At 61.1% G+C, this 11,478-nt stretch overlaps 1 protein-coding gene across 2 annotated transcripts; it reads left to right on the top strand.

Annotated features, from left to right (window-relative positions):
• The first annotated feature begins 6,110 nt into the window (after nt 1-6,110).
• Nucleotides 6,111-11,169, top strand: NDUFS6 (NADH:ubiquinone oxidoreductase subunit S6). Of its 2 annotated transcripts, XM_068990669.1 has the most exons (4): nt 6,111-6,251; nt 7,054-7,107; nt 10,086-10,208; nt 10,744-11,169. In XM_068990669.1, the coding sequence occupies exons 1-4, from the start codon at nt 6,120-6,122 to the stop codon at nt 10,807-10,809; spliced, it is 375 nt and encodes a 124-aa protein (XP_068846770.1). In that variant the 5' UTR covers nt 6,111-6,119; the 3' UTR covers nt 10,810-11,169. The 2 variants fall into 2 exon arrangements, with proteins under 2 accessions (XP_068846770.1, XP_068846769.1); XM_068990668.1 differs by lacking the exon at nt 10,744-11,169 and having other exon boundaries at nt 10,086-10,723.
• Nucleotides 11,170-11,478: the final 309 nt, after the last annotated feature.

The raw sequence follows: 11,478 nt of genomic DNA, 5'->3' as shown, positions 1-11,478 counted from the left end.
GTTTAGGGAGAGCCCATTGTTTCAAGATTTAAATTTTGCAGCAACCACAAAAAGCCAAAAACAGCCCAAGTGCCTGCAGGAGGAAGGATGGGGTCCTCACTGGGAGAAGCCAGAAGATGGAAGGAAACTTCCCAAACAACCGCCTGCTGTGTGATTTGATAAAGAAATACATGTAAGTCGGCAGAGAGGACAGTCCAAGCCGGGGACGGGCAGAAACCACAGTCTCCTTTATTGCGCTTTAGCTTTCATTTTTAACTGGAGGGTAACTGCTTCGCAGCGCCGTGTTGGTCTCTGCACACAGCAGTGTGAGCCAGCCGTAAGCGTGCCTACAGCCCTCCCGCTTGACTCCCTCCCACGCCTCCCCGTCGCCCCCCTCTAGCTCTTGTGTGCTCTTTAACTTCTTTCTGTTTCCGTACTAACTCTGACTTTTCCGGCCGCGCTGGGTCTTCGCTGCTCTGTGTGGGCTCTCTCCAGTCTGGGTGAGCGGGGACTTCTCACCACTGCGGCCCCTTCTCTCGTCGGGACGCACAGCTCTGGACTCCGGGCTTCCGGATGTGCAGCATGTGGGCTTAGCTGCTCTCAAGCACACGTAACCTTCCGGGACCAGGGATTGAACCCATGTCCCCTGCGTTGACAGGCAGATTGTTAACCACTGGACAGCTAAGGAAGTCCTCACTTCCTCTTTTAAGATTAAAGAAGTACAGAAGGGGAAAGAGCATGGAAGGGCCTTGAAAAATTAAGAGCGGAACTACCTTATGATGCGTTACCTCCACTTCTGGGTGTTTATCCAAAGAAAACAAAAATGCTAACTTGAAAGGGACTCTGCGTCCCTGTGCAGCTTTATTCCCAAGAATGGAGATACGGAATCGAGCCAAGTGTCCAATGTTGGCCTTTAGTCGCTGAGTCCTGTCTGACTCTTTGTGACCCCACAGACTAGAACCTGCGAGGCTCCTCTGTCCATGGAATTCTTCAGGCAAGAAGAGTGGAGTGGGTTGCCATGCCTTCCTCCAGAAGATCTTCCCAAACAAGGGATTGAACCCAGGTCTCCTGCATTGCAGGCAGATTGATTTAGTCTGAGCTACCAGGGAGGCCCCAAAAGAAAGGGTACCAAGTTCCGATTGAAAGTTGCTTAAGATTAGAAGTTCCCAGGGCAAGGAAAAGTCTCTGTAACTACATGCGGTGACTGTGTTAACAAGGCCATTGTGGTGACTGTTTTGCAATATACACAAATACTGAATCTTGATGTTGTGCATCTGAAACTAATATAACGTCATGTGTTTCAACGAGAACGGAAGAAATGCTCAGAATGAATTTTACTGGGTCCCAACTTCTGGGGCTCATGCTCCGGGGGCCCCACAGCCCTCCAAGGAGACTGAGGTTGGAAAGTCTTAAACGCAAGCAGGTGCCTGCAGCTATGGGTCGGCTCCGCGCGGCTGCTCACTGATGTCAGGGGAAGCCTGGAAAGGCGAGCGCGTCCTGGCCGCACTGAGGGGAGGGGAGCGGCAGGCCCCGCGTGGACAGCTGGCCGTCATCCTGCTTCAGGGAGACCTGGGAGCTCGGACTCCAGGCCATCATGGCATCAGCCCATAGGCACATTGACCCTGACCGACGGAGCCCCCTGGGTGATCGGCTGGGGACAGGAGGTGCCTGCAGGGGCCGAGGGTCACTTTTTCTCTCTCCATCTTTCTGGCTCATTCTTTTCAGTAAGCAGATTGTTCACAGAAGTTTACATTTTCCTCCTAGATGCCACTTATCAAAGTAGGATATGAACCTAATTCCTTAAGAAAACCTACACCGAAAAGTAAACCTCCATTCCCATCCCATCCCACCCTCCCCGAGAACTGCAGAAACTGCTGTTTTGGTGTGCATTGTCCCAGAGCCTCTTACACCGTTTCCCAAACATTTTTACTTGGAAAACACACGTACACATTTCTAAGAGTTTACCCGACGTCCAGTTTTCTTTATATACTTAATAATCAGAAACTTGGGGCTGGCGTTCTTCACAGCTCGGAGAGCCATCATTTATCTCAGGGCTGCGTGACCTAACCTCCTGGGACCACGTCATCATCGGCTTGACCATCCACCCCCGGCAGAGCCTTCGACTGTTTTTTTCTGCCCTGATAAGCACAGCCCTATGGATTCCTGTGTGTGCGAGTATTTCACTGAGATGACACCGAGTGCAGTCAGGATGAACGTGTGTTTTACACACGAGTTGCCGGGTGTCTGGAGACACCACTACCTGTGGTTTATGGGAAGCTCTGTTTGTGGGTTCCACCTGGACAATGTGCTTCTTAATGTCTGCAAATCTGATGGGCAGACGTGCACTGCACGTTTGCCTTGTTTCCTGGTTACTGGTGATACGCCCACATCTCTACGGGGCCGCCTGGACACGCGCCTGTTCACGCCTTCCACCCGTTGTCGTCAGCTCATGTGGCCCTTCTCCAGGGATGCTCTTTCTGGCACCTGAGACCTTTACCCTGCTGTGTGGCTCTCACGCATGGGGCCCCAGTCTTGCTCCATAGGATGTGGTGACGGGAACCCTTGCCCTGGGCGGCTGAGGGCAGCGAGAGGGACGTGTCCACACCTTCTGGGGAGGTCACTGACTGGGACCTCGGGCCTGGCTCCTGGCTGGTAATGTAAGAAAACCCTGGACCCCCAAGGTTGCACTTCTTAGAGGGGAAGCAGCAGGGCAGGACCGTGACCTCAGCACGGAGGGCGCCACCCTGAGACGCTGCACCCTGGGCTCGGAACCCCGGGGCCGGGACTGGCTCCCCTCGGGGACTGAGAGCCGGGCATGGGGAGGCCTCTCTGCAGCAGGAGGGAGGCAAGGCCACGCCAGCCTGGGGGATCTGATGCTCTTCCCATCGAAGGGAGGTGCTGATGTATGTACTCATGAAGCCACTGACTCCTGGACTTCACGGAGCAGACGGAGGGGTGTCAGGGGGAGCATATGGAGGGGTGTCAGGGAAGCAGAGCAGGAGAGAAACAGCTGTTCCCACCAGGTGTGGAGTGCACCTGCCAGGCAAGCCTGTCTAGTGTCTTCCTTCTTGACCCCGGCATCCACACTGTGCTTGAAAGATCTTCACGGATTGCTGCCTCCGGGCCTCAGCTGATCTTCCGGTCGTGCTGCGATCCGGGGCTGTTGGGCTGGTCCATTGGGTACTGGGAGGAAGCCAGTCATGCTCTGACCTTTAAATAGAGACGAGTGAGCCCCAGAGAGGAGCGACTCAGACATTCATCCACGGTAGCCTGTGACGGGGGACCCCGGACACTGGCTCCAGGTCAAAGTCTGTGGAGTCCACAGAGCAGTTCTGCCGACTCAGTTCACACCCACTGCGCACACACGTGTGCACACATACGCACCCATGCATACAGTGTGGACAGCAGTTCACAAGGGCATGCCTGTGCACACAGCACCCACACATACATGGACACACGTATGCACACACGCTTCTAGTCTCAGACCAAGGACGGTAAACACATTTAATCAACGTCCAAAATACATTTATATAGGTATAAACGAGTTCACTCTTCCGTGACCTACATATGGTTATGCAGCCCTCCCCGCTCACCCTGGAGGCAGGCATGCTGAGAGCATGAATCTCAATCCACAGGCCGCAGCGGGGGTGGCTGAGCAGAAACAGGGCAGCCTCGGAAGAACACGCCCTCTGACTGGAGGAAGCCAGCTTTCCCTCCACCCGACGCCCATCTGCCCGCCGGAGCATCAGCACAGGTGAGTTCACACTGGAGGTAACAGGGCGCCGGTCCCAGGTGGGGCTCTGGCTTGGTCGGATCCCGGGCCACGAGGACGTGAGCCGCAGGAGGTCTGCGCGCCGGAAGGCTGCCGGCGTCCGCGCGCCATCGCCCTCGCCGCGGCAGCGCCTTTCCCCGGGCAGGGCTTCTACAGCTGCCTCTGCTTGTGCTTCGGGTCGGCCTTGCAGTAGATGAACCAGCGCCCGCGCCGCTTCACCAGGTAGCAGCCCTTGCAGCGCTTCTTGAGGACGCCCTTGGTCTTGAAGCCCAGGGCGGGCTGCAGGCCGAGCGCCGGGCGCGCGGTGAGGAGCGCGGCGACCAGGCTGGGGGGCGCGCGGGCGGCAGGGCCGGCGCGCGGGCGGCGCCCCAGCTGCAGCAGCGGGCCCACGGCGGAGGCCACTCTCCTTAGGAGGGCGGTGGCCATGTCGTGGCTGGACCTGGGGACGGAAAGGAGAAGTTGTCACAGTGGCCGGTGGCTCGCGAAGCCGAGAAAACCGCCCTCCCCGCGCCCCTGCGCTCAGGACACGGGGCCCGGGAGGCAGCGTGTCCCCGGGAGGACACGAGCGCGGCCAGGCGCACGGGGTCCCTCTCTGATCCCGGCACCGAGTCCGGGGTCCCCGGCCGCGGGGCCGCACGAGGCCCGCGTCCCCAGGGCACAAGGCGTGAGGTCCCGGACGGTGCCCGGCCCGCACCCGCGGCTCAGCGGGGGAAATCGCGGCCAGGGGTCCCCGACGTGCGCCCTCCTGGAGCTTCGAACTTCTGCCGCCTCCCGACCCCCTCAGGACCCCAGGACTCACCCGGAAAGAGCACGCCCGCCTCGACTGTGGCGCGCGTCCCTAGCCCGTGCGCCTGCGCCCTGGGCCGCGCCTGCGCAGTGGGACGGGGACGCCGCCGCTCGGAGTGTCCGCCAGGAAGGAAGATGGCGGCGGGGTCACGTGACGGCCCCAGCGGGGCCGGACATAGAGGCGGAGCCAGACATAGAGGCGGAGCTAAGTCAGTGCCGGGCCGGAGGTCGTTGGGTTACTTCGCGGTGGGCTGCCTTTCTCCTCCCCGTTACAACCCGGCCTTCCCGTTCCCCGCGTGTGTGCCCAAGTCCCTCCAGTCCTGCCTGACTCTGTGCGGCCCCGTGGACTGCTGCCCTCCAGGCTCCTCTGTCCATGGGATGCTCCAGGCAGGAATACTGGAGTGGGTTGCCAGCCTCCCTCCAGAGAATATTCCCCACTGGGGATCAAACCGCACACCTGCATGCTTTTCCTGGGGACTCCGTCCTCCTTGTGGGCCACAGGGCATCTAAAGGTTTTGGGGGGGTCCCTGGCTGGTGGGGACTTTTCATACTGTTCATGGGGTTCTCAAGGCAAGACTGCTGAAGTGGTTTGCCATTCCCTTCTCCAGTGGACCACGTTTTGTCAGAGCCCTCCACCATGACGTGTGTGTCCATATTGGGTGGCCCTACATAGCATGGCTCATAGTTTCTTTGAGCTAGACAAGGCTGTGGTCCATGTGGTCAGCTTGGTTACTTTTTTGTGATTGTGACTTTTAGCCCTCTCTGATGGAGAAGGATAAGAGGCTTATGGAAGGTCTTGATGGGAGACTGACAGGGGAAAACTGGGTCTTGTTCTGATGGGCAGGGCCATGCTCAGTAAATCTTTAATCCCATTTTCTCTTGGTGGGTGGTGCTGTGTTCCCTCCCTGTTGTTTGACCTGAGGCCAAACTATGGTGGAGGTAATGAAAATACTGGCAAGCTCCTTCAAAAGGTCCCATGATGCACTGCTGCACTCAGTGGCCCCCACCCTGCAGCAGGCCACCGCCGACCCACACCTCTGCTGGAGCTGATCCTCCCGATGGGTCTCTGCACAGGGGGCCCTGAGGGGCAGGAGGGAAGCTGGGGCCGGGCCGCCAGCCGGAGCCCTGCCCAGGTGCGCTCCAGAGCAGCGGGCCTTTCAGGGTGACCGGCATGAGTGATGCCATGGGATGCAGTTTAGTGGCAGAAACCCCAGGACCGCAAAGAGATGCGCACCGTCCACCAGGGTGGACGTCCAGTTTCCTCCAAGAAAGGACGCTTGTCCAGCCTTCACCGACAACTGACGCGTACCTCCCCAGGGTTATCCGTTACCGTCGAAGGGAAGCACTGCATCTCCCGCTTCCACCCTCCCGGCCCTGCCCCTGGTAGGTGAGGCCGCTGCTCCAGGCTACAGGTGCGCAGTTGCCCGCCTTGCCCGGCGGAGCCCCTCCTCCGCCGCGCCCGCCGGCCGCACTGCGCACGCGCGCCTCCCCTGCCCGGCTGCGTCCCGGCGGAGCCGGCTCTGCGGGCGCCGTGCGCGTGCGTCGGCGCGTCGGCGCGCGGGGTCGAAGGTCAGCCCGCAAGATGGCGGCGGCGGTGACCTTCCTGAGGCTCCTGGGCCGGGGCGGCGCGGTGACGCGCGGCCTGCCCGGGGGCGCCAGGTGCTTCGGGGTGCGGACCTCGCCGACCGGGGAGAAGGTCACGCACACCGGCCAGGTATAGCCACGGCGGCGCAGACAGCGCCCTCCCCGCGGGGCGCCCAGGCGGGCGGAGCCCCGGCGCGGCCCCCAGGTCCCGCGGCCGGGCGTCCGGGTGCTCGCGGGCCCGTCGCCCAGCAGCGCAGCCCCCGGTTCCCGCTGCCCGCGGTCCAGCCCCGCTGGGGGCCGTAGGCCCCCGTATCCTTGGTGCAGCCTTTGCTGTCGCGGCCCCCTGGGTCCCCGGGTCCTGGATCCGCAGGGTTGGGTCCCCAGGGGCTGAGGCGTGAGCCGGGCTGAGGCGCGTGGTGTTCGCAGCCGCTGTGGTCTCACCGTCAGAGCCTCGGCGAGCTCCGAAACTAGGCCGACACCCCGGGGCGCCCCTTGGTTACTGTGGGAAGCCTCCGTCGGGGTCAGAAACCGCAAATCGCGTGGGTCAAATCTTCTAACGTCTGTGTATCGTTAAATAGCATGTTTAACAACTCGAGGGTCTGCTGCCTACTGAAGCACAGCCTTAGGTAGGATCCTCATTCCAAAGATGAGGGAGTAAGTATTTGTGAGGTGGAAGCTCACCCAGCAGGTTCAGAGGGGAAGGGTGCTGCGGGCTTGTGAGATGCAAGGTCAGCGTGTCCGCCTCCGCTGGGACCTCTCTCCTCTGGTTCTTCCCGTTTGGACTGCTTGCTGCCTGTGGTCATGTTAGGAATCCCGCTGAAACTCCTCAGTGTGTGGTCATATGCACGGCCTAACATGAAGAAAACCCTTTTTCTGTAATGCCTGTGATTGGTACAGAATTGGGTTGTAAATAGCACCCCTTTTCTTTCCAGGTTTATGACGATGAAGACTACAGGAGAGTTCGATTCGTAGGTCGTCAGAAAGAGGTAAGGGAAAGGTGTGGTGAAGGAAGGGCTTGCCAGGCGGCCCCGTGGTAGAGAGTCCTCCTGCAGGCGCGGGAGCTGTGGGCCCCACCTGGGGACTCAGGGCCTGTTCCTGTCCAAGGTGCAGAGTGTCCAGGGGCCATGTAAGATGTGCAGCAAGCCTCTCAGGCTTCGTTCTTGCAAGAAAAATTTGGTGTGTAGTAGGATTTAAATCTCTTTTTCTGGTTTCCAAGAGACTTGTTTTGAAAGACCTGGGTTTATTGAACGGCCGCACAGAGAGCACGGAGTTCCCATCACTGTCCACCCCCCAGCAGGGCCCCTGCTGCTCTCGTCTCGGCTGACCCTGCTCCCTGCGTTAGCGCACGTGCAGAGCGCTGGGCCCTGGGATTCACTCAAGTCTGTGTCTTAGGCTTCTTCTGGGTTCACTCTTCGTGTTGGGCTCAGGAAGCTTCCCTGTGGCTCGGACGGTAAAGCGTCTGCCTACAATGCGGGAGACCTGGGTTCACTCCCTGGGTCAGGAAGATCTCGAGGAGAAGGAGGTGGCACCCCACTCCAGTGTTCTTGCCCGGGAAGTCCCATGGATGGAAGAGTGCGGTGGGCTGCAGTCCATGGGGTCGCAAAGGGTCGGACACGACTGAGCGACTTCACTTTCTGCTGGGCTTGGGCTTATTGCTCAGTCATGTCCAACTCTGCGACCCCGTGAACTGTAGCCCCCAGACGACTCTGTCCGTGGGATTTTCCAGGCAAGAACACTGGAGCGGGTAGCCATTTCCTTCTCGACGGGATCTTCCCAACCCAGGGATTGGCAGGTGGATTCTTTACCCGCTGAGCCAGCAGGGAAGTACGTTCTGTGGGTCTGGACAAACGCGTAATGTCTCACATCCAAGCTGCAGCGTCTCTCAGAGCATTTCCCTGCCCCCGCCTGAGCCCCCCCCCCCCCCCCCCCCCCGCGTACCACCTCTTCACCCCCGCCCCTCAGCAGTCCCCGACAACCCCCCAACTCACTGTCTCCGCAGTTTGGTTGTATTTTGAGGAATGAAGCGGATCTGCACTTAGGCTGAGGGCCGCGGAGAGCAGGAACTGGGCTGTAGCGCCGCCTTCACGGGAAGGCGGGCTGTGCCCGTGCGTGGCTTTTGGGCAGTCTTGACTAGCAGGCCCGTGTGGCCACAGTGAGTCTGCACAGCAGTCCCCGGCCCTTGGCCTTGGACGGGCCTCCTGGAGAGGCGAGGACGGAGTGGGGCCTGCTGTGGTCCTGGGTCACCTCAGGGAGGCAGAGGGCCCGCGTGGCCAGCTGTCCCCCTGTGGCGACAGCTGTTTGCACTGCTCTGTGGTCACACGTGGAGTCAGAAGCCAGTGCTTCCTGCCCGTGAGTGATGGCCGTCACGGCCCGACAGGCAGCAGGTGTGCTGGGCCCAGGAGGTGGTTAGCATGGCCGTTGGGGGACGCTGTTTCCGGGGTGCAGGGGTGCTGGGCCCGGGGCACAGAAGGCAGTGGGACAGCGCGTCACGTGTGCTGTGGCCCGGCTGCACTTCCTCCCCCTCGCCCCCTTTCTGGAAAGAGGAGCCTGGGGGGCTTCAGGCAAGCCCCAGCCCAGGCCGACAGCGCTGTCCCGAGTCAGGAGTGTCCCCCTGCTCTGGGGGCTCGGTGCCGTGGTGGCCGCAGGCGGGTGGGCTCTGCGCTTCCCCCTGGCTCCTGGACCGGGAGGCCTGTGCTCTTCCCAGGCTCAGATTTTAATACCGAAACTTGGCGCCCCTCCCCCTTCACCTGTAAAGACGGGCCGTCGTTCCCTTCTCCTCACTGCAGTCCTGGGCCCTGGGGTGTGGCTGGGGTTCTGTGTGCAGGGCAGGGAGCCTCGGGGACCCCAGGCCGGGCACCTGTCACCATCGCGATAAACAGGCACTCGGTTACTCCCAGGGCCGGGATCGCAGTTGCTGTGGGCCGCGTTTACAGCTGAGGGTCTCTTCTGTGCACTTGTGTCCAGGGACGTCTGGGAAGGGAGAGGGCACCCCACCGCTGACTGTGTGTGACCCCGTGACCCTTGCACCTCAGAGATGGGTGGCCTTCAAGCGGTGGTCTGGCAGCGTTCGACCCTGAGTGTGTCAGCTGGGGCGGGACGCAGCAGCTCCCTCAGATCTGATCCGAGTCTAGGGGCTGGGCAGGCTGCTGCCCACGCTGCGGGGCTTCCCCTGGGCTGAGCCTGGCGAGTCTGGCTCCGGTTCTGGCTGCCGAGGGTGGGCAGGTCCCAGTCCGTCAGCTCAGATGGTGCTTTCCCGGCTGAGTCCTGCATGAAGAGACGCTGGCCCCCCAGGAGAGAGGAGAGATGCCTCCTTGCCGTTTCTCCACCAGCTTAAAAATCACAAATTGATTCCTTCCAGTAAGAAAACCAGTGGGCTTGGAGCAGCTCTGGGCCCAGCTGTGCCGCTGTGCTTTGCAGTTACCATGCCATCGTCCCTCCTGTCCCCCACGCCCCCGGCACCCCCGTGGAGCAGCCCTTGGCCTGAGCCAAGGGCTCAGTGTCCCACTTCCTGCTTGGGGCCAAACCAGCTGTTAGCTCAGAACCAGGTCCCCGTGTTGAAGTGGCCGTGGGGTCGAAGACAGGAGGAGGAGGGCGTGTGTGTGCGTGTGTGTGTGCGTGTGTGTGTGCGTGTGTGTATATGTGGTCAGGTCTCTGTGTGTGTGTGTGTGTGTGTGTGGTCAGCTCTGTGTGTTTGTGTGTGTGCGCGTGCGCCTATGTGTGAAGAGGGTGGGGCAGGATGTTAACAGTGGGTGAGTCATTACATGCAAATGAAGAGTTAAACACGTGTGTGCATGTATGTAATTATCTGTGTTTTGAAGATCTGCATAGATGTTTAAATGAGAAGGCGCAGAGTGTCTTTGCTGGCCGCGCAGTGCGTGCCTGTGGGGGTGGTCTACACTGGAATTCCGCGAGCATGTCGGGGGTTAGTACCTGTCTGCGAGCGCTCCTGTCTGTCTTGTTCCAGGTGAACGAGAACTTCGCCATTGATCTGATAGCGGAGCAGCCCGTGAGCCAAGTTGGGAGTCGGGTGATATCGTGCGACGGCGGCGGGGGGGCCCTGGGCCACCCCCGAGTGTACATAAACCTGGTAATGTGCTGTCCGGACCCCAGCCCCAGCCCCTGTCCTGCTCTCTCCCCGCTGGCTGCACACACTCGGCTTGGCCCTGCGCACGAGCCATCCACTGGGGCTGAGCAGAGGGCGGGCATGCACAGAGCTTCCAGGACAGGATAGAACTTGGGGTGGGCCACCCCCTTGGGCAGGGCAGCCCCCGGCATCCCTGCTGATCTGTCAGGGCTCGACCCCAGCCCCGAGGGGGTCCTCTGCTCACCACCTCCCTGCTCCAGGCCTCCTGGCCCCTGCCCAGGATGCCGCCGGCCTCACGGGCAGGCAGGGTGGGTGGGGACCGAGCGGACTGTTGACGGCAGGGCGCCCGGGGCCCTGGCGCGTCTGGGGAGCTGGCCCATCAGGGCCTCCACACGGCGTCTCCGGTGTCGGGCCCCGTGGCTCCCCTGGTGGCGGTGTGTCTCCGGGGCCTGGCTTCAGTGGCGGACGTCTACCAAGTGTGGACTGGCGATGGAGGCGGGAGATGGAAACAGGGCAGCTCTCCCTTTGAATCTTTCAGGACAAGGAAACGAAGACGGGGACGTGCGGCTACTGCGGCCTGCAGTTCCGGCAGCAGCACCACTAGGGCGGCCGCGTGGTCAGAGCCGTTGCCGGGTCCCAGTGAAGGGTGTGCTGGAGGGCCCGAGCGTGCTGAGCGCGTCTCTCTCGGTCACTGAGGCCCGGCCCTCCAGGGGCCCGGCTGCCTGCTCCTTCGTCCTGGGGAGCGTGGTGGGCACGGGAGAAGTGGCAGGGCCGTGGCGGGGCTGCTGGGGCCAGCTCAGCTCCGCCAGGCTCTCTGGCCCACCCGCTCCTCGGCCACGTGGTCTGAAATCCCACAAAGTTAAGTACTGTTTGAAGGTGTTAACAGTCACGTGTCGACTGATTTAAGTACTCTGTGTGTATTTAAGAGGGTAATGGTTACGATGCTTGTTCCACAAAAATAAAATCAGAAGAAGAGAGGACAGAGGTGTGGCGGGTGATGGCGGGACCCAGAGGAGAAGGGGGGCGGGGCGGGGGGAGGCGGTTTACCTGAGCTGAGGGAGCACCTGCCCAGCAAAGCTGCTGAGGAAAGACGCTCCTGGGTGCGTGCTGACTATGAAGCAGAAGTTACGGAGCCCCGGAGCCTGCAGGAAACAAGACTAGGCTTCCGGCTGGAAGGACCGGTGACCACACGGGCCGTGTTCCCAGGAGGGCCCGGCGTCCCCTGCAGCCCTGGAAGCTGGAGGCGGTAAGTGCTCCAGAGGCAGGGGCGCTG

The sequence above is a fragment of the Capricornis sumatraensis genome, chromosome 18 (genome assembly GCF_032405125.1).
Source record: "Capricornis sumatraensis isolate serow.1 chromosome 18, serow.2, whole genome shotgun sequence".
NCBI classification, from domain to species: domain Eukaryota; kingdom Metazoa; phylum Chordata; class Mammalia; order Artiodactyla; family Bovidae; genus Capricornis; species Capricornis sumatraensis.
This window is presented reverse-complemented; position numbering and strand designations above follow the sequence as displayed.